Source organism: Nannobrachium achirus, assembly GCF_963921795.1.
Source record: "Nannobrachium achirus genome assembly, chromosome: 2".
NCBI classification, from domain to species: domain Eukaryota; kingdom Metazoa; phylum Chordata; class Actinopteri; order Myctophiformes; family Myctophidae; genus Nannobrachium; species Nannobrachium achirus.
This window is the reverse complement of record NC_137811.1, coordinates 35780442-35804032: the sequence shown is the minus strand read 5'-3', so window position 1 is coordinate 35804032 and position 23591 is coordinate 35780442. Positions and strand designations below refer to the sequence as shown.

The window sequence follows — 23591 nt, the reverse complement described above, 5'->3', positions numbered from 1 at the left end:
CAGCTTACTGTCGGGACGATAGCCTAATGTTTTAGTAAAAAAATAAATACAAAATAGTTCGACTTTTTTTCTTTTTAGCTGAGAGCTAAATCCCCATGTTTCGTTGCGACAAAGTGGTTTGAGTAGTAAATGATCAGGGTAGCCTACTAATCAGCAGTCCTCTGATCTTTTCTCCCCCTCCTGAAAGTCTAAAACGCCGAGTGAGATAGAGAAAGTCACACTAATTGCTAATTATCTGCCGATTAAATAATAGCCTAGTGTCCCACATATCAAATGTTGAGGGATAATCGGGGAGTCAGTTTCGATAGAAAAACCTTAAATTGTTATAGGCTGGGTTGCAAGGATGACCGCTGGTGGGATGCTGAACGTTTAAAAGGCTCCACATGATGGGACAGCGCGCAGCTGAAGGGCAGGACAGAGCGAGTGAAAACGCCCCCTGGAAAAAGACACACACCACCTGACCATAGTTTTGTCTCCGCCAGGCCGAAAGGCGAGAAAGACATGGTAGGCATGAGGCATGGCCAAGACTTTTGCAGCCACCCATCAACCCATCCGTCTCTCAATTCTAGGCTTAAATGTGTTTAAATTTTGTTTTTAGATCAGGTGTTGTAATATTACAGCATATTTGTAACGTAAATACAATTTATATTCCTTTTTAGGCTATTGATTTATCAATTCTTGAGTTATTAATTATTTATTTAGTAGGCCTATTCATCTTACTTCGATTATATTTGACTGTATGCTTGTGTCTGAATGTAGCCTACATTATGTCATAGCAAGGGAAGTAAATGAGTATGATAATACTTCTTAAGGCCCATTCCCACTGGGCCAGATAACAGATCAAAAAATCTCTTTCTCCAGATATTTTTCCATTCAAAGTGGATGGTAGATACAAAAAAAAAAAAAAAATGCCACAGATAAAAGAAATATCTGTGGCAGATTTGTTTTTTTATCTGTATAGATCTACCATCCACTTTGAATGGAAAAATATCTGGAGAAAGATTTTTTTATCTGTTATCTGGCCCAGTGGGAATGGGCCTTTATGAGTCTGAAGTGTGTACTGTGTAGTTATGAAGTAGCAGGCTACAGCAAGGTCAAGTAGGCCTACAGTAGCTTACAGTAGCTTTTCCCCTGTAGGCAAGCGGCAACCCAGACAGCAAGACAAGTTAGTGTATAAGGTGTTATGAACGCAAGGATAATGTTTCTCGTATCAGGCGTCAGTATTCTGGCTATGGCAGTGCCTATATGGCCTCGGCATATAGCAGTGGGCCTTCCATTCTCAGACGATAAGAATGGAACACAAGTTCATGCAGTATTGTTCAGGGTAGTGTCACCGCTCTCAGCCGCTGAGTGTGGAGCAGCACATTTAATAGTCAGGCAGAATTGACCTTCCACTCAAGTGCTGTAGGAGAACACATCTTTTGGTCAGACAGAAGGAATGTCAGTCCTCAGAATTATCCTAACAATGTGTATCCTTGCAGAAACTATATTTAAGCTGTCCCAACATCCAGATTGGGGTCAGACTCCTGTTGCCTTCCGAGACAACTGGACCCTCTTCCCATCTCTTTTTCCTTTTCCCTTTCTATTCTTCTTATTTCCTCATTATTATATTAGTCTACATAGGAATTATTGTCATCTTTTGTATTGAATAAATCTTCCAAGTGTATATTATTAGTATTTACTCTTCATTCTCTCATTAAGGAAATGTAACAGCATTTCTCCATAAGGAAAACTGTTGTCTTTTAGATGGCATTTCAGAGAGATCATGACTTTATCTGTATATATTTCTGTCATGAGTCTCATATATTTTATACTTTACATACACAGTCCTCCTGTACTTTAAACATGACATTCATTCAACAGCAGGATTTGTCAACAGATTAAGTAAGACTATTGTCCCAGAGGGAGGTTGCTTTCAACAGGAATCTCCTCCATGTTATGTCATATAGCTGACATGCCCTTTAAATACTGTAAATACAGTACAAACACACACGCACACGCACATGCACGCGCGCACACACACACACACACACACACACACACACACACACACACACACACACACACACACACACACACACACACACACACTGAAGAGAGAGAGATTAGAGGTGTATAAGCTACACAAAACCAAAAACTGCTGTTTCTGATCTGTTGCTGTATTTTACCTTTTCCTCCTTTGTACAAACTGTATAGTTTGTATTTGTTGATGACATGTATTATTGTGTACATTTGTCCCCAGGACTTTTTTGTGTTATCCTTTTAGCCTTAATGTCTTACTGTACCATGTGCTGTTTAAATGTATGACTAATAGTAGTATTCAAAGTATTAAATCAATCAATCAATCAATCAATCAATCAACCAATCTCATAACTGGTCTGTGTGGAAGAGAGGTCGCCGTTGATACATCTCCTATAAGGCTTTGTGTGTCTCATCCGTAAGATCCGTTGGACTTGGTTGGTACTGTCAGTGTCGGCACCAGAGGCTGGGCAATCGGTTGTGCAATCAAACCCAGGTCCAAGTTATATGGATTTTGTGAGTGCTGGTTGAAATTCTCCGTTAGCTTACACAAGTTCTACGTATTCTGTCTATTTCAGGATCATAAATGAAAATGAGAACTTAAGAAATTCAAGTTTACTTCAAGGTTTCTGGTTCAAACCCTTTCATTATGCAGAAAACGATTAAGTAAAGCGGCTTCCTGACCTCAGCACAGTCAAATAATCTGTTACTTTAATTATGTTTGTAAAACAGACAAGTGTACGCCACCATGTTAAGGAGGGCACTGTTGGAAAGTGTGTTGAGCCAACTCTATTTAGCTCAAAAACAAGATGCCAATAGCTTAAACAAGTGGGCAATAAAAATCATATTACTGAGCTTACAACATGCTGCTACCAGCACCATGGAAAATGATAATCTGCACAAACAAAACCTTCCCAATGACTTGTCACAGCTTATAATCAAAAAGGTATTATGGACATAATGTTTGATGCCATGGCAAATATGTAGTGTGTGTGTGTGTGTGTGTGTGTGTGTGTGTGTGTGTGTGTGTGTGCGTGCGTGCGTGCGTACGTGCGTGCGTGCGTGCGTGCGTGCGTGTGTGTTTGCGTGCGTGTGTATTTGTGTGCGTGAGAGAGAGAGATAGAGAGAGAGAGAGAGATAGAGATAGTGGATTTAAAAAGATGATTTCCGATTGACAGCATTGATCCTCACCTCACATCAGTCATATATGCTTTATATTCTACGCAGGAACAAGAGCTTAAATAAAACAGTAGTCAATTGTGGCAAACATGGCCAAGATTGGGATTTACAGAAGACAGAAGAGACCTGTTAATCTCTCATTTCAAATGTTTAGAATAGCAATAATAAGGGTGAGTCTGAGAGCAATCACATGGTAGTACTTAAAAAAATAAAGGCCAAATAGCAAGAGGGATCTGTAAGAGAAGGGATACGTTTCACTGCCATGTCTCACGCAGCTTTGAATACTTTTTCTTTTACATAAAGCCTTCCACTCACTGCCAATACACCCACACAAGGAAATCCAAAGCCCCTTGTGAAATTAAAAACGATGGTTCACTTATGTAAGCAGCTAATAACACACAACATAATTTATTTAATTAAAATACTCACATTATTACCAGTACGCTAGGAGGTTAAACGAGATGGGATAACTAAAACATGCACTTACACAATGAAAATGTTGAAAGACACTGAAAAAACATCATGACCATAATATTGGGTGTGTAATAATATTTTGGTGAGTAAAGCTATTTAGGTCCTATGCAATCAGGGAACCCATCGTCCAATGAAACTTCATTTCCGTTGACTGACACAATATTGTCCGACAAAGTATAACTGAGCCTTTGCTCATGAACCGTGATTTATGTCTGTAATGCTGACCACACTTGTGGATAGAGGGTGGGTGTTGACCACCATGAAGGGTAAAGTTTTAAAGGCCCTCGCGGGTATCAGAGAATAGGTGTGGACTGGAGTAGTGGTATAGTGCTGAGCAAGAGGTCTCAATGTGAGGGGAGGTGAATGGAACTCTGTAGAGTTGTTAAGCTGGCAGCCATGGCTGAGTGGCAGCCAGTGGAGGAATTTGACATCCAGGCACAGGGCAGGATGGTCAACACTGGAGGTGGGCAGACACAAGAGTGGTGGTGAGCGCCACGGGGCAGAGGCTGCCTGGGCAGAAAGATTCGTCATTATGAAGACATAATGCATTAGGAGACATCTATCCAGTGGTGGAAAAAGTGTTTTACTTAAGTAAAAGTATCAATACTCATACTGCAATGTAGAAATACTCTGTTATGAGTAAAAGTCCAGAATTATTGGCATAAAAATCTACAAAGTAACTAGTCACTAGTAAAAAATATTTGGATCTGAGATGTAGTAGTAAAGGTATTGGAAATACTCAAGTAATACTCAAATACCTAAAGAATTTACTTAAGTATGTTACTTAACTACTGAACTTAGTTACTTTACACCACTGGCATAAAGATTCTTCATTATGAATTTGTAATGCATTAAGAGACATCTATCTTATCTGTATTGGCCCACTGCAATGTGTGGCCAAAGTTGTAATCGATCTGAAAGTACAGCAACTGTAAGTCTATTATAAGATCTCATCCTCATCTTTATCATACAGTATCAAAACGATCTACTCCTATATGTGGACTCCAGGGATGCAGTTGTTGCTGGCGCTGTAAGCGTTATATTTTGGCAAAGCTCTGATTTCCAACGTTGCTATACAGTGTTTGTTCCCATCTCTCCAGATCTTTAATACAAATTAAATAAATGTTCAAGTGGGTTACAGAATTCACCCAATCAGGAGAGAAAACCCCACAAAGATCATTTATCAGTTTGTGTTCCAGTATAAAATTTGTGTGCTCGTTTTTTTTTAATTCACTTCCAATTTCACTTGTTTATCCTTCATGAGTTCCCTCTTGTGATGGAATGACATTCCTGACCTGAAAATGCATTTTCTGTTTACTAAAGAGCTGGATAAATGGGATGATCTCTGTGGCTGATTATTGAACAAATACACCATAGCTATGATCGCCATGGGAATATAGGACTATTCAACACTTATTTAAACATATTAGAACATCACTTACAGCACCTTTACGTTTATTGTTCAATGAGAAAGAGGTCTAATTAACAAGTCAGTCAGTGGTTGAAGCAACATATTTTAACTGGTCCAGTAACTTACAGTCACTTCTCAGCCACTCTTTGTACTAAAGTCAAAAGTCTGGCTCTAGATACACAGTCTCCTTTGAAGTAGACAAACAAATAATCATCTGAATGAGTCAGCTATGATGTAACCTTTGCCCACCTAGACTCGGAAGTAATACATTTGATGCTGCTGCTTAAGTGTGAAGACCAAGAGCTGTAGGGATGGAAAAATATACTCATGATCAATGAATCACTGACATAAAAGACAATCCCATGGAATATTGTAAAATAAACTGAATCATACAATCATTCACCATGATTTAGCCACTGAGCTGTTTCCAAAATGTTAAAGGGGGAGTGATTTTCTTTCTTTAAGTAGTGTTAAAATACTCTATTTTCTGCTTCAATTTTACCCAGTCAGGAGAGACAATCAGGAGAAATAAGCTAAAGACTATAAATGTAATTAATTTATTAATATAATATATTCTCTATCCTTGGATAAAAAACTGCTGACCCACCTGGAAATGTATTTTCTGTGTATTGAATGGGGAGACCCCTGCTTACTATCGGAATATAGAGCTTTAACCAAAAATGACACTGCTCTCTGCTCTGCCACTGATCATCACTGACGGGAGGGTAAAGTTCTGTATTGAGCAATCAGTTGCTTCAGTGGTAGCACTGGTTTTCAGCTGCCTGCTTGGACAAATAGACTGACCGGTATGGGCTATGAATGAGCACCACTGGTAGAACAAAGAGGATCTGCTGCGTTAGACTATTCTTTGGGCACTCAAATAATTGTATTTGCTAGGGAAACTTCAAGAGTTTCCATTTCTTAAGAGTTTTAAGTTGCTTCAACAGAATCTGTATCTTGGTAAATACATTTCCTGGAGAGGTTCGTGCCAATGATTGCCACCCCAATATTGTATGATTATTAAGACTTTGTGGCACAGCCCCTCTTTATTGTGCCGCACTGAGACCTGGTGTGTTGACTCTGTCTATTCATGCTGCATAATTAATGCTCTAGTGTTGAATTCACAGCAGGGAAATACTGCTGATTCACTCACCTTGAAGGCTAGACACGGCCAGTGACTACTGTAGGAGGAACGGTGTTAAACGATGAGTCTACACATCCTTGCAAGACATCTTTGGCCACGTTGCCAAGTCCACACAGACTGATAGTGTACAAGCTGGGTGGGTACCCAGAAGGCTCACCCCAAAACATGCTCGCCTCCATAATCCAAAGGATAAGGTTCCATAAACAAAGGATAAGGTTCGAAATAATTTTAGCGTTAGGCATAGTTTTACTGAGGCTAAGTTTAGGAATAACGTTAGGTTTAGACATAGTTTTACTGAGGTTAAGGTTAGGAATACATTTAGGATTAGGCATAATTTACTGAGGTTACGTTTAGGAATAGGCTACGAGATGAATACTGCTTGATTTGCCCTGGGGGACTGTGTTTTGGGGCGAATTTAGTATTCGCTGGGTGGAGTGGCATGAGAAATTATCTCAATCTGAATTGCTGTCTTTACTCAGCCAGCCACTTTGAAATGTGACTGTTATAAAGCTCCGCAGGCAGGCTTACAGCCCTGTCCTATACGGGCACTGTCACACCGCACTTTTATTATACCTAGGACGGCGGATTCTGCCGTTGCATTTCAATGGGAATGGAGCCGATTTCTGCAAAAAAAAAAAAAAAAAAAAAAAACGCTCCATTCCCATTGAAATGCATTGGCAGAATCCGCCCTCATAGAATAAAAGTGCAGTGTAAGCATACACTTTGTTTGTACCACTTTCTATGAGTAAAGGGTGACAATGTGGCACACCTTTAACTTCAGTGATTATTTCAGGTTCAATTCATTTCCACGCTTTATTGTTCAAAGAAAGTTATTCATCAAATTATTCTGATCAGCTATGTTAGAGTTGCATTAGTGGATTTTGAATTTGTATAGTTGTGTGGAAAGTGATATTCTGGTAGAATAGTCTAAAGCAGGGGTCTTTAATGTTTTCAGGCAAAGGACCCCTTAGTTGAGAGATGAAGCAGTGACCCCCACAACCTTGTAGATTCCATATCGTTTCATTGTTTGACAGCACACAGTTATTAGTGTATTTTGGATTCATGTCAATTTGTTTTCAGATATTTAACCACTTGAACTGTCAATATTTCTCCCCTCTACACCAAACCTCTTTGCCGAAAATAGCTTGTAGATCTGCTATTTTTGGCTAAAGTTCTCAGAATCTGGTTAAGAATCTGGCTAACAATGAGTTTTTCTTTTCTTTTTCTATCATACAAAGATTTGGAGGACCCCCTGTAGTAACTCTGACCCCTCCCGAACCCCCTGTTGAAGACCCTTGGTCTAAAGTCTCACCTGTGATGATTCCAAGTGCACTTTATGTCCTGTAATGGAAGCGGGAGCTCCTCTCTGGTTCTTTGGACTAGGAGAAACCAGAGGTCGTCATAATAAGGAGCTCTACATCAGGGGTCTTCAACGTTTTCAGGCCAAGGACCCCTTAGTTGAGAGAGATGAAGCAGGGACCCCCACAACCTTATCTTAGATTCCTTAGTTTCATCGTTTGACAGCACAATCATCAGTGTATTTTTGATTCATGTCAATGTGTTTTCAGATATTTAACCACTTGAACCGTCAGTACCTAATAAAGTTGACCTTGCTTTCACTCTGTACTGCTCTTTTCCCCCTCTACACTAAAACTCTTTGCCGAAAATAGCCCATTTACAAGCTTGTGAGGGTTCAAGTGGTTAATATAAAAAAGGAGAAAAAGGTTTCTATCACACAAAGATTTGGAGGACCCCCTGTAGTAACTCTGAGGACCCCCTAGGGGTCCCGGACCCCCTGTTGACAACCCCGCTCTACATGTTTTACTAGTTGTAGTCCAGAATCTCCAGATGATCACATCTGTGTCACAAATGTGACAAGCCAAATATGACAATAACCAACAAAAATCTCAAGACACATTTGTTAAATAAATAATTGATGTGGATTAAGAGGCTTAGGATATTCGTTTCTGAGAATTGCTGCATGGCAACAACAAAAAAAGACACCAATAACAATGTAACATTTTTATTGACATTGCATAGATGCTGACAATAATTAGGTGATATCTCCTAAAGCATGAATCTATGATAGCTACATGTCTAGCACCTGTAAAAGTAGAGGTTTACTTTCATGTTTGTCATTTTGTTGATGACAGTGTCACACTTGCATTGGTCCAAACATCCACAGCCCATATGGGTGCAAATACATTAAAGGGAAACTTACATTTTCAGCCTAAATTCTTTTGTTTTGATGTGAGAGATGAATAATATAGGTTAATATAATATTGTTTGCCAAACAATACCCTATATATTCTTTATATTTTTCCCGCGAAACAACGCCAAACATGCCTTTTCACATCATAACGACGTCACATGTAATTTCACATACAATAGGATTTATCTGCAAAGTTTTCCTTTAACATACTGCTTGAAAAGAAGGTGTCGTGTAATATTGTGTTCAAATGACATCAGCCATCACATGATTGTATCACAAGAACTTAAAGTAATAGTTTTCATAAAATTGTTTAAATGTTTTACTATTTTGAATCATGTTAATTTGTGTGAAATTAGGTAGGCTACTACTATAATGTATAAAACTAAGGGTTTCCTTCACATAATGGTTGATGTCATTTTAGAACGTATTATCAAGTAATTTTTACATTGTTAAAAATAAAAACATGCAAATCAATGCTTAAAAAACCCAAAAAAACGATTTTCTTTGAAAAAACGGTCACACAAGCCAGTCTGTTCAAACAATGACTGAACAATGAACTACAGACAAGACCTAGGCTGTTACAAACAAAGCGAGCAGTTAGCCATCAACCTTATCCTCAGTAATGAAAATTAACACGATAGGAAATATCAACAGAAACACAACATAAAGAGGAAGGTGCTTATATTGGTCTCCCTCAACGCTGTCATGTTTGTTGTTGTGCTTCTTTTATTTTTTTTACCCTTAAAACAACTTCACTTTCATTAAGGGGGATTTGGGCTAATGTAATGTACATCATTTGTTCACTACATTTCAATGTGCATTCTAAATTCGTAGTGTACTGTAGAGACTACACATTTAACACCTTTTTGATTGTGGTTTGGAACACCCTAAAAAAGGCACTCTAAGTAGTCCACTAGAGTGAATGAGCGAACTGGATCACAGTAATTATTTTTGTTCCAATTCCAATGAATCGTTTACATCTTGACAGAAAATAGTAAGACTGCCCCCTAGTGGCAAGAGCACCACAGAAATGCAAGGCATTGCAAACCCTGAGATAGAAGAAAACTGAGAGAACCGAAGGTCACAAACAGGTATATCAGCCAGGGAATGGAAGACATGATGGCTGTGTTCAACCCATTCCTGCCTTATCGCCAACTCTAATGATTAAGAACCCCTCAAAATGACAAGATGCATACAGTGGCTCTTTCAGGAATCAAAGCATTGACCTGCATTGCAGAATACTTTCCACCAGACCACCCTGCCCCCTTCATTGTATCACCTGCCTTAACAAAGACTAATTACTGGTACTAACTGACCTATGACGTGGAGACTAATTTCCTTTCCCACTCCGCCTCCACCACTTTGTAGAGCTCCATGGTGGCTTTGGCATCCTCCACAGAAGAATGACCCATCTTCCCCACCTGAGGAAAAAAGAATCCTGGTCAAAATAGTCATGAGGTAGACATGGCAACACAGGTGTGCTACACCTTTGCTTTCTCATTACCTCTTTATTGATCCATCCATTTATTTATTATAATGCTTTCCCCCCCTTAATCAAATAATTCTGGTCCATCGCGTCTGACAGACCCGTCGGCTAAGTTTAAATACATTAAATGAATGATATAATTGAATGTATTTTGAGTTGGTATAGACTATAGTTGTGATGAATGGGATGTTGCTGTAGATTTGTATAGCTAATGAGTCGCACCTGTGATGAACTTTTAAAGGAGTAGTTCACCCCCAAAATGACTTTTTTTTCCATTGATTACTCATGCCATGGAGAGTAGAGTTCTATAATATTTTTTGTTTTTTGTCACATTCCTAAGACAAAAATTTTATTTGAGTAAATTTACCCCCATTGATTCCGGATGGTGACCCGTTTCGAAACGGGTCACCATCCGAAATGAATGGGGGTAAATTTATTGTTATCACATTTATGTCTTAGGAATGTGACAAAAAACTAAAAATATTATTGAACTCTACTCTCCATGGCATGAGTAATCAATAGAAAAAAAGTCATTTTGGGGGTGAACTACTCCTTTAAGTATAGTAAAAAAAAAAAGATACTGCCCATTTTTCTTTAACCTCTGGAAAATCATGAGGTCAAGACAGGTGTAACGGAGAGTTCATAATGGAGAGTAGTGCACAGACCTTGCATTCACGTTATTTTTGTCTATAAATTGACAGAATAGAATCTTAAAGGAGTAGTTCACCCCCAAAATGACTATTTCTGAATCAATGGGCGTAAATTTACTGTAATCAAGTTTTTGTCTTAGGAATGCGACAAATACAGAAAAGTATTATTGAATTCAAGTCTCCATGGCGTGAGTAATCAATAAAAAAAAGAAAAGTAATTTTGGGGGTGAACTACTACTTTGATATATTTAAGAACTGATGTATACTACAGTATATCGTCATTGTTTCTCCTACCTGGATGTCACGGTTGAATATAGCCTTAGTAAGTCTCTTAAGTGAGGCACACTCTTTGTCAGCAAAGCCAGCCTTCTGGTTGAGCAGAGGGATACGGGAGGTGTCTCTGGTCAGCGCAGTGGGGTGGAAGTAGCCCAGGGCCTTGAAGTCATTATGGATGGCATGGCCAATCACCACCTTCCCTGTGATGAGCCTCAGTATCTACACAGACATACATGTGATAATTCAATAAACTGTCTGATGAATGACCACATTCATTAGTGTACTACTCACTGTAGCTGCCATTTGTCAAATGTCAAAAAACATGGCGGTAAGATGAAACAATTTTGAATGATCTCAGTCAGGGGTTCAAGACTTCTGTTCTGCGTGGGGAGTTGTTTGTCACAGTACATTTGCACATACGTGAAATGTATTCTCTGCACTTTACCAATCCTATAACAACTAGGAGCAGTGAGCAGCCATATGTGGCGCTCCGGGAGCAATTAGAGGGTCTTGCTCAGGAACCTATCGACACATAACTGCCTGACCGGCACACACTTCACATGCTTTTTCTTACCTCCTTTCTAGCATCTGGGTATGGAGTAGCTTTAGCCAGGTCACGCCATCGGATGCCACTCCAGCGGGTGCGGAGGTCAGTGACAGGCACAGGCGGTTTGATGAACTTGTCATACACTACATCTCCATCATAGGACACTATACTGCAGCGTGCCAGCTGACTGATACGACCTTTGGGGCCAGTGCCCACCATCTCACAGTCTATAGCAAGATATTTTGCTGGGTTTCCAACTGGGTTTCCTGACCCTCTGGGGAGAGAGGCCGGTGTTTTCGTCGAGTTGAACTTCACGGTTTTCTGTGATTGCTCAGGGTTGCCAGTGTTCATTACAGTGACAGTGAATGATGCGGGGCTGTTAGTGGAGGCAGACGCCTGAGAGTCAGAACTTGTAGCACTGGCTAATCTGTGTGTGTGAAAAGCGTTTTTTTTTTTTGTGGCACCAGGAGGTGGAGGACGCAGGGCCCCGTTTTGCCATGGTGGTTGGCCTTGATGGCTGTGCCCTTCTTTGCTGGGGCCAGGCAAGGGCCTCCCCTTTTTGTGTTTATATTTGTTCTGCTTGTCTTTAAGGAGACCCCTTCGTTCCAGGAATTGCCTCTTTTGAAGAAACCTCTGGTGTTTATCATTTCCTGATGATTTGTGTGGTATACTTTGATCCGAATCTGTGGAGACTAAGTTGATCACGGTATTGAACTTATCTCTAGGACGTGGGCAGGTGGGTTTACTGCCGCCACCATCATCATCAGACGACACCAGATTGATCATTAGGTCAGACATGATGAATGCTTCGGGATGAGGTCAGATACAAGGAGAAAGCTGTTCACTCCAACACACTTCCCAATGAAACGTCCACGTAGATCTAGTTACATATTATAAGTCCTCTATGATAAAAAATAAATAAATAAAATAAATATAATTTCCAATCCGCTGATTTCTGGAGTTGGCTTTCACCACCTGCAAGGAAACAAAAAGAAAAAGGCATAATGAACAGGTTAACAAATGGGTGGCTGTAGATTAGATGACAGTGAAGTGACAATTTAACAACCTTTTTAATACCTTTTAAAAAACTGAAAGAAAAGAAAAAAGATTACTGGATCAAAAGTAATCAACAAACTATACATGGACCAGGCGGCCTGACATTTTTGAGAACCACTGGATTAGTGGGTAGAGTGTCAGTGTGGTAATCAGAATGTCACCGGTCAACCTCACCTGGTCAGTGTGTCAGTGTCCCTGAGCAAGAAACATAACTTATCCCAGAGCGTACAAGTACTGCGTTCAGCTGGGTACGTTCAGACAGTCAGAGACAGATGCATGAGCAAGAGCCGCTGATACAAACGACCTACGGCCTGGTCGCGACTTAGGCCACGACTTGGAGGTCGTAGGTCCCGGTTCTGGAGGTTTTGCGCGATCTCGGTCGTAATTCAGCGACCTGGGAAGTCCGCGATCGAAACTCTACGCTTGCTAAGGGAAGGGACGCGAGTTTAGAAACTCTACGCTTGCTAAGGGAAGGAGCGCCGCGATCGAAACTCTACGCTTGCTAAGGGAAGGGACGCGAGTTTAGAAACTCTACGCTTGCTAAGGGAAGGAGCGCTCGTTTTCAACAGCGTCGGCAGGTTAGCTACTCAGTGTCGGCAGGTTAGGGTTAGGGTTAGGGTTAGGGTTAGAGTTGGGGTTAGGGTTAAGGTTAGGGTTAGAGTTAGAGTTGGGGTTAGGGTTAAGGATAGGTTTTGGTGCACCTCGCGCGGTCCAAGTGACTACAATGGAGCGCTTCCTACCTCCGGTTCAGCCAATCACAAGCTTCAAAAGGTTGAATAGCGCTGCTGCTCTAGAATATTCTGCAAAAAGACCTTTTAAATACGACCGCGGACTTCCCAGGTCGCTGAACAACGGCCCGATCGCGCAACAACGGCCCGGGGACGACCGAGGTGGCGCAACCACGGCCGGGGGTCGCGAAACTAGACCGGCCGCGACCTAACAAGTATGTACCGCGAACTACGACCTCCAGAACCGGGACCTACGACCTCCAGGTCGTGGCCTAGGTCGCGACCAGGCCGTAGGTCGTTCGTATCAGCGACTGTCTCTCAGATGCATTGACCACTCCCATGCTAAGAGAATAACCCGGAAGAGGCGCTAGGTCTCTGATCGAAGATAAATTATGCCGTTGCGGGGTCACAAGCTCAAGGGTTGAATACAGGTTCATGGTTCAGCATAGCTCTGGTCCATCGCGTCACCTCCAGTGACGCTTTGACAGACCCATCGGCAAATGAATAGACCGCGTTTTCTCAGCCCCTACGAGTGCTCAACTTCAGTCAAAATAAACAAAACTACTTCACTACTCACCAAACCAAAGGTAGTTTTGCGTTGTTGAAAGTATATTCTCTATGGTGGTGAGCCCCTCAGCACCCCACCCAATCTGCAAAATACACTATTTTTGGCATGAAATAAAGTGCATCCAACTAGACCGCCGCTTATTTCCGGGTTGTGAACCATTGTATCCAACGGCGCAGATCCAATAAAAGCATAGGGGGGACCTGCGCGTGCGATTTTGTTTTTTTTGCGTGCAGAGATCGGTTTTCGGGCACGAAAACACACTTCAACACAAACACTGACATTAAACAGTCCTCTCGTCATAACCAACGTTTCTTTCATGTTTCTATGGCTTTTTACCTCAAGAACACCGACTATAGCAGCAATTTGGCACAGCGACCGTTCATCACTCAAAACACTGGCCACAATAAAATACAGTATCCTACTCAGAACTCAGAAGCATGACAGCCGCTCAGCCGTCAGAACACTGAACACACAATACAATAATACAGTCCACAAGCAGTTGGCACAGGTTAGAACAGGCCGCCAGTCCAGAACACAATACGGTATAAATGTCATTCATTACCGGCTTGAGAAAATCCTTCCTCCTCCTCCTCCAGTCCTCTCACACACAGCCCAAAAGTAACAAAAGTAATCCTTTAGCTTCCTTGTCCAGGCCAGGGTGGCAACCCTTAAGTTAACTTTCATTTCCTAGGAAATCTGTAGACCGACAACACATGTTGCCAGATTTTGCGAGAGAAACAAGCAGCCAGCTATATGAAAACCACCCTGGAATATTGTGGTTTTCATATAGCTGGCTGCTTGTTTCTAAGAACTTGGCAACACAGACCAAACCATTTTGCAGGAAAACAGAGGGGTGTTCTCATATAATAGCATCTATAAATCATTCAAAAAGCATCGTAAATCGCTTCGATCGTGTTTAGTGCATGATTTCAGAATTTAGACCACTATAGGTCCCTGACTGGGGGGGACGTGGGGGTCTTCTGGAAGTGAATGGAGGGGACGAAATTGGACCTGGAAGGTGACAAAAACCCCTTGTGCCCCCCGCCATTTTCGCACCTGATTGTATCTGCGGTGGCCGCTGGGTGGCTCGAGGTGGGTGCGTTTTATTTCATGACAAAAATAATGTATTTTACAGAGTAGGTGGGGTGCTGAGGGGCTCACCACCGCGGAAAATAGACTTTCAACAATGCAAAACTACCTTTGGTTTGGTGAGTAGTGAAGTAGTTTTGTTTATTTTTACTCAAGTTGAGCACTGGTAGGGGCTGAGAAAACGCGGTCTATTCATTTGCCGACGGGTCTGTCAGAGCGTCACTGGAGGTGACGCGATGGACCAGAGCTAGATTCAGCAGCACTGCTGTACTCTCACCCAGTAGAAACACTAGTAGGTAGGTTCACCTTTTAGACTTTTACAATTGAGCAGCTACGTGAGTGTCAACAAAGTGACGTTCTTCCTGCATTTAGGTCTGTCCCATTGGTTAGTGAGTGTCTCTACCGGGTGAGAGTACAGCAGTGCTGAACCATGAACCTGTATTCAACCCTTGAGCTTGTGACCCCACAGAGGCATAATGCGCCTTCGGTCAGACAGCAAACGTCTCTTCCGGGTTATTCTCTTAACATGGGAGTGGATGGAGGTCAATGCAGACAGGGCCTCTGACTGTCTGGACGCGCCCCCACTAACCAATGGGACACAGGAAGACACTCACATTAGCTGCTCAAGTGTGAAAGCTCAAAGGTAAGGGAGTAATGCTGCTATGCTAGGCAGAGGCGCTACGTCGCCTTGCGAGCCAGATATCTGAACGTACGTATGTCCATGTATGGCCTACTTGTGCACAAGAGCCAAGTTGGCACCTCGACAGAGTGCAGTTCTAGTTAGAGGTTTGCATAGGAAAACTGGAAAAGGTACAGTTTCATGACAGTACAGTTCACTAACTGGTACAACTAAAAGGATAGACCCAAAAAAGCCTGTGGTTTGTTTCAAAACAAACTCAGAACATTGAAAATCAGACAGATAGAGCATAGCACTATGCAGAAGATACCATCAGAAAAACAGTTGTAAAACACAAATGCTATTTAAAATAGAAAGGTCAGAGTGAGATAAGGATAGGCTAGGCTTTGTTTTCATGTACCATGAGTCTACCCATGTGAACAGTGAACACCTTTACATTTGAAACCACTCCACAACTAACGTTAACTGGGCTAACATGCTAGCTGCCTAACTGGCTTAGTTAAAAGGCAGCCAGTATTCTTAGTATGCCAGTTATTAAATAAAACTAAGTATACGTCTAAACAGACGTTTATAAATGTGATGTCAATGTCCTTCATTAAAGTTAACATTGATTAATTAGCTCGCTGAGGTAAGGTTACAAGCAATGTGCTAAGCTAGTGGTGTTGTTGTTATTGCCTTGATTCATAATTAACTTAAAACATATTTGGCTTCAGGATGTTGTGTGATAATGATGAAGCCAGGGTGGCCGTTATAAACCATTCGCGGTGAAAAGTGTCCGATAATAATTTGATTAAAATGAAATACAAAGCAAAATAGTCAAACCTGTAGGCTGTAAACAACACCATGCGTTTTGGTTTTCCCTTGATCATTAAACTTCAGGTTCCGGGTCAGGGGCTCACAGCCTCACACTATGCTCACAAGGATTAGTCGGTGATGTCATAAATAAGCGCGGGTTCTCCCAGAAAACGTCACGCCTGCGCTGCTCATTTGTGTGACGTCGTTGACTTGTCCCTCCCTGATCGTGAGCGCATGTTGCTAGCTGCTAAACATAAACAAACCTGCTACACATGATAAATAAACTCACATTTTCACGTGCCTACCCGCCAACTCTGGTTGTTGTACACGAGTGACGAGTAGAAAGAACTATGCGGTTATGTTCAGGTAATGATGTCCACCAGTCTGTCTCACGCGTCTCTGACTGAAGATAATAACGAACCACTGACCAGCCGAGGACGGCATCATGTCTTCTTCAGCAGCACAAAAGCAGTGGGCAGTAAACATCACCACGTTTCTGACCAAATACAACCACATCTGTGACTCCTACATCATTGTACGTTATTACCGACAGTCCTTACTACGAACATTTAATTTACAAAAGCCGAGTTTCATAGGGCAGTGTTTCTCAAACTTTTACATTTCAAGAGTTCCCCTTAATTCTGAATCTGATAATACCAAATACCAATATCAAAAACCCTGACGTGTCTATTTGGTTCCATTTGTACACTGTCAGAGTTACAGACTTGTATGGGTCAATTTAGACCCCCCATAAAGGAACCCACAGTCCCTGGAATCCACTTTGAGAACCACTGTCTAAAGTAGTCTCTCAAGAACAGACTATGCTACTCAAAGGAAAAGGAACTTATTTTTGGACGATGGCTAGCCGGATTGCTGTCATTAGGAGAAGTAGAGCTATTCTCATTGACAATAAATAGCTCTACTTCTACTATGCCCTATGACATTCAGCCTAGTAATCTCTTGATCTGGGTTGAGGTGACAGTAGCATTAGAGAAAGTTTTAAGAATGTATATCTGTACCTTTTTTACAGGAGTTCTTCAGTGAAGATCTTTGGAATACGTTGCCTACCAGATGGCAGCAGGTGTTGGGGGACTTGTCACCCCAACAGATAGCCGACCTCTTGCTGGACAGAACATATGGGGACAGAAGGTAGCCTATTACATGGTGTAACTTGACCTACTCCTAGACAGTGTAGTTGGTGGTCTTCAAAATCAGAATATGATTTGGTTCATTTTTGAGCGGTGGTAGACCGCTCCATAGCATGGCCGTGTGTGTATCCGTGTATGTATCCGTGTATGTATGTATGTATGTGTGTATGTAGCCTGAACTACCACTCAGTGACCAGAGAGGGTGCTCTTGAGTCTAGTCTGAGCATCAACTGCAATACTCTCTCTCTCTCTCTCTCTCACACACACACGCACACACACACGCACGCGCGCACACACACACACACACACACACACACAACCACCGCTCAGTTCACACGGGTGTGATTTTTAACTATGGCTTGACTTGAAACAAGCCATAGACTTTTTGGGCGTAGCCTATCCTTTTAGTTGACCCTGTACCAGTGAACTGTACTGTCATGATACTGTACATTTTACTGGCTTTTCCTATGCAAACTTCTAATAAAGTTTCCAATCAATCAATCAAAACTAATAGCTACATCAGTTTAGAACCAGTTTGCTTATATTATTAGTGATGTGCACCTTTAGAATTTGTTTAAATTTTACCTCTAACATTACACTTAATTATTTCACTGACATTCCAAAAACACAAAAGTAAGGAGTGTAAATGCTTAATACATACCCTGTAGTATCGCAACACATATAAGGTAACACAAGTTTAACATTTTGGTTTTCAGTAGATGATGATCTCACAAATAATTATGTCCATTGAATGATCACATGATGATGATAAAACTTTGAAATGAAAATCTGTATGACAATTACAGATACCCATCAGTATGGCCACTTTCCCTCTTGGCTTTCCGTGCCACAGCACATGCCCTGGCATTTCCCAGGGTGGTCAGGCAGGAGCAGAGTGGACAAGTGGGCGTTCCTGAGGAGTTCCTGGAAAACCAGTGTCAAAGCTCACTGCTTGGGCATATATTCAGGAAGCACGTCAAACCTAAGAAACAGCATGAGATTCAAAAGCTGGGCACGGTAATTACTTGTGTGTTACGGTTACAGTCACTGCTTTACAGCAGTGGTTTTCAACCTTTCTCATGTCAAGGTCCATTACTTATTAGACATTTGAGCCACAGACCAACATTTGATGAGATTTAGCCTCTCAGACCCAAAAACCAAAACGTAATCCATCGTTGGATAAAGATTTTGTCCACAATTCCATGCTGTATGGATGTGGTTCCATAGGAGAGCAAATGTTGATCATATTACAATTATTCTACATTCTCTATTGTGTAGATTGCAAATGATGTAATGCAGACGTTTTAACAGTAATTTAACTCTTGCGGGTGTAAAACCAAATTTTGGTTTCGCTTTACACTCTCAAGAGTTAAGTTTCTATTAGGGTCCATTTGGTTACCAACACTACATCATTCACTACACCACCTGGAACCCCCTCAAGGACCACTGGTTGAAAACCACTCACTGCATTACAGGGACAATTTTAGAAGCTGATTGACTGTGGTGTCTCGGGCTGTTCAAAAATGTTTTTTTTTTTTGTTATTTTTTCTTCCTAGCTGGTAAAACAGCTCTGTGATCAGACTGAGTGCAAAAGTGTGGTGGATGTAGGATCTGGACAGGTATTGTTGTTAGATTGGTTTGTGAAATGATACTGTGGTTTATATGTATGCATCCTTATAGCATATAGCAACTCTCTGCAAGATATCTACATCATACAGTCTTAATCCTTCTGCTTATAGGGCCATTTGACTCGTTTCCTTTCTTTTGGGCTTGGACTCTCTGTAACTGCAATTGAAGCCGATCATACACTGGTTGATATGGCATCCAAGTTTGATGGACAGTTGCTGACAGTCTTGGAGAAGGAAAAGCAGAAAAAGGTTGGTAGCTTTGATTTGGTTTTGGTAAAAGAGAGAAATACGAGTACAAACACAATACAACTTAAACCCAGCATATACACTTGAAAACATAATAAAACTCTTGTTTCCATTGTGGTCCTGCAAAATCACCGGTTATGCAAAGGCTAATATAATGCCTGACTCTTAAAGGGGAATTTCAGACGAGTGCTTTTCGTAGGGCAATCTGATGATATTCCATCCATTAACAAGTGGATGGAAAAAATCACTTTCTACTAATCTACTAGTTAGGTCTGACCGTAGATGGCGGGGGGGGGGGGGGGGGGCTATTATCAGTTTGCCTCTTTGCAGCAGTGGCACAGACACGAAACCTTTTGGAGGTATTTACGCCATTATGAAAGTCAGATGTAAAAAACAAAAAGGAAATGTCGAGCAATGCAAATAAGTGATTTAGCAATAAATCTAACCACTTGCGGTCTGAGCTGCCGAGGAGGACTAGAGATGAAAAAAAATAATAAACTTTACGGATCATTCTTGGACATTATTATCATCATCAGAAGACGGCTAGTCCGGAACTCCCCTTTAAGGTGAAGCAGGGAGGGAGACCCCTGTTATTGCAACCAATCTGCACCAAATCTGAATATTACGCTTGCCTTTAACCTGTTCATAAAGCACAAACAAAAACCTTTGTTATGACCCAAGCCAAGAGTATGCCTTACAGTACATGAATTTAACATGAATAATGTTTCTTTATTATTTAGAAAGGCTCTTCTCAGGTGTCAGTGCCTGGTCCCAGTCCACGCCATGTTGCTGGCTGGGTAAACCCCAAAGCATCATGGGAGATGTTCATCAAGCAGTTCAGTACCACGGAGTGTGTCAGCGAAGAACCAACTGATTGTGGACACAGTAAAAAGAGACTAAGAGACTCTGAGCAACATGTGCAAAAGCATGCGCCTTCTGCACAGTCTCTTGATTGCACAGACACCCCTCACAATACAGTAAATCCCCCTTCAGACTCACATTTATCACCCAAACACCAGCCTAGCTCCCCTGCCTTATCAAAGCGATTGTGCAAGGAGGAGGTTATAGGGGAGTCATCGCTAGGCAGCTACAGCCCATGTGCTGTACATCAGTTAGATGGCGGACCTGTAGACGAGGCACAAGGGAACACAGAATTTATCCTGACCGGTCTCCATACCTGTGGGGACCTCAGTGCCACCCTACTGCGCCATTTTGTCAACTGCCCTCATGTGCGTGGCATCACGTCCGTGGCTTGTTGCTACATGAAGATTACCACCAAAGAACAGCCCAGCCCACCAGGACTGGTAGCCCCTCCTCCCCTTCGACCTGTATCAACCAATGAGATGTCTCACTCAGAGTTTGGGTACCCCATGAGTTCCTGGGTACGGGAGTTGCAAGGCCATGAGCTGTCCTACAAGGCACGAGAGGGAGCTTGTCATGCTATGGAGGACTACATACAGAGGTTGAGGGAGGACAGTGCGCTACTCAAGACGCACTGTTACCGGGCAACCCTGGAGACTGTTATCAGAGGTGCCAGGCCAGAACTCCGCAGGGCGGGAGTTCAGACTGTAAAGAAAGCCCACTTACTGTCTTTTGCAGAGTGAGTTACTGTCATACCTACATGTACCTCATTCCCATGTGTAAAGGTAGTCTAGCTCTATGGCCCTTGCATCCAATAATAAAACATTTTTTACCATTATTACTAATAACAATAGTAATAACACATTATTTTATATTGTCCAACAATGTTCAGTGAGAAAAAATAGTTAGTTTAAAAGTTGTTTCATAGCTATAGTAAAAGCATAGAACAGGCCTAAAGTGTCATTCCCACTGGGCACCATAAAGATAATGATATGTCGGTGTTCACATCAATTATGTCAGCGTTATCGTTGTGGTGGACGCTACCGTCCGCTTGAGTTAAGAACGATTTTTAAAGCGATATCTTTATCTTTATCATCCCCGGTGGGAATGACACTTAAAACATTTAGTATTTTACTTAAACGTACCCATGCAGAGCTGCTCCTTCTCCATCCATGTGCACTCAGGTATGCCCGTCTGGGACTGGCCCGTGTGGGTCTGCCTGCTGAGACGAGCCTGGACCCTGACAGTGTGGAGAGCATGCTGAGGAAGCAGGGCAGGGTTGTGGTCTACTTTAGCCTGGCACTGTTGCTGGCACCGGTGGTGGAAACATTGGTACTGTTGGACAGGATGATCTACTTGCAGGAGAATGGTAAGTTTGATACAATTGAGGTGTTCAGCAGAGAAAAACATCTTGGCTATATAATTAGGTGTTTTTACTAAGTTGAACTAAAGTTGTATGATCTAGCACAGTAGTCATATGCCTTTGGGACATGTAAACTAATCAGAATCTACATATGACGTTTCTAAATGTATGGAAAGTTTAACAATTTGATGATATATTGTTCTTCGGTCAGTGGTAATTTGTCTTTTTTCTCCTGTAAGACAATAACAATACATACAGCCTTTGTAGAAGACATTTTGTTTGCTTCTCACTGACTTACTATTCAAGGGCTGTTATGGAGAACTGTGGAACAAATAGTTTGTTTTTTGCGGTTGCCAAGTACAAGGAATATTCTGCTGAGAAGCTGTGACAGACACAACATTCTATGTTACATCATACTATAAATACAGGACTATGTGCATTATTAATGGGGCCTGTACAGAGTTTTGGTGCATTCTTTTGATTCTTGTGAAATGATTCCTGTCTTTCCTAGTGTTTCATTCTCTCTGTTGATCTAGGTATACAGAGTCATTTGGTACCTCTGTTTGACCCCGACTTCTCTCCTCGGAACCTTGTGCTTGTAGCAGTGAAGCCCAGTGTGGATGTGTGGAGTACATGTACCATCCCACCTTAACCAAGGATGCTAACACGATTTGGTGGCAGCTATTACCCCAAGTACCTTACAATTCCCAAATGAAAATGTGTCACTTATGTGAATGGGACCCTAAACCACTGCTGATGCAGCTCCATGCTCAAACTGTTCTGCTATTCAAGCTGCAAAAGGGATGTTATGACAAACCATGATGTGACTGTGCAGATTGGTTTTGCCGACACCAGATGGCACTGTTTGATTATGCTCCACTACACTGGAATATCAAACATTTTCTCCATAATAACAATGGATTTTATATCCTGCTTTGGTTTGTATTTCTAATATAACTGTCGAGTTGAAACCAACTGTTTTTAAACTTTTTATTTTCTTTAATAAATCAGTTCTATTGAACACCCTTTGTATGTGGGGTTTATAAATTCTAAACAATGAAAATAAATTAAAGCACTTCTGATTAACACATATGGTGCCAACCCCGAGTTTCCCGAGTTTGTATTGGTACTAGTGCTGTGCCAACCCCGAGTTTCCCGAGTTTGGGCCGTTTTTGAAAAAAAAAATTTTTGGACCTCCAGAAATGTATTAGGCATGATCGCGAAATTGCATGTTTAACCCCCATACCAACCCATTCTTTCAAACATGGCAGCCATGTTTGTTTACATCTGAAGAAAACATAATGGCTGATAAATCATGAATGCCTGCACGGATTTCCAAGCGGATTTTTTTGTTTGAAAGCTGTGAACAGCATCTACACACGTGGTGCATCATCTAGGCATGGGCGTGCACTTTTTACACACTTGCACAATTACATGGAAGTCTATGGTAACCATGGCAACGCGGGACATTGGCCGGAAAAAATCATTGCAACATAAGTGTTAAACCTAACTCCACTGTCAGTCAAACCAATCTCAAAAACCTACAAATGTGCTGTACACCTTCATGCTGCCCAGATAATTAGCCCATACCATATCCCAGTGGCCTTAACTCTATCATGCAAAAGATATCTAAATCCAAGGCTGGATTTGGATTGCAATGAAACTGCTGAGCAACCTTTACTTTAACCTAGCATTTTTAAGACCAGACTTTGATTACCACCCTAGGCCAACATTTTGAGTTGCATTTGTGCACTTGTCTTTATTTAAAAAAAAAATGCACTCAGAAGGATGAGCAATGACATTTGCCTTCTCTAACACATCAAGTAACTAAACTCTACAAGTTTGCACATGAAACAATGTATGGTGAACATCAACATACCCATATTTGGCAGCCTTTTCACCCTCATCTTACTCAAACCAGTTTGCTTTTCACCTTAGTCTCTGCATCTGGGCTGGTGACAGTGTCGATTACATGAGGCTTTATTCTGCATAAATGACTGTCGGACAAGTCACTTAACTGTAAAAGTGTCAAGGCTTATTGGATGCCAGTTTTATGTTGCATCAAAATGCATTG

General features: G+C 41.5%; 2 protein-coding genes across 2 annotated transcripts; one reads left to right on the top strand and one right to left on the bottom strand.

The window, feature by feature from the left end:
* Window positions 1–8277: 8277 nt before the first annotated feature.
* isg20l2 (interferon stimulated exonuclease gene 20-like 2) lies at window positions 8278–16336 on the bottom strand. Its single transcript, XM_080752974.1, has 4 exons — window positions 16299–16336; window positions 11426–12373; window positions 10870–11070; window positions 8278–9860 (listed from the first exon to the last, which is right to left on the bottom strand). Exons 2-4 carry the CDS (start codon window positions 12194–12196, stop codon window positions 9756–9758), a joined length of 1077 nt encoding a protein of 358 aa, XP_080609100.1. The 5' UTR covers window positions 12197–12373; window positions 16299–16336; the 3' UTR covers window positions 8278–9755.
* A 202-nt stretch (window positions 16337–16538) lies between these two features.
* mettl25b (methyltransferase like 25B) lies at window positions 16539–22487 on the top strand. The gene is made up of 8 exons (XM_080752924.1): window positions 16539–16806; window positions 17302–17420; window positions 18226–18436; window positions 18976–19038; window positions 19159–19296; window positions 20034–20893; window positions 21339–21523; window positions 22054–22487. Exons 1-8 carry the CDS (start codon window positions 16717–16719, stop codon window positions 22167–22169), a joined length of 1782 nt encoding a protein of 593 aa, XP_080609050.1. The 5' UTR covers window positions 16539–16716; the 3' UTR covers window positions 22170–22487.
* The last annotated feature ends 1104 nt before the right edge of the window (window positions 22488–23591 follow it).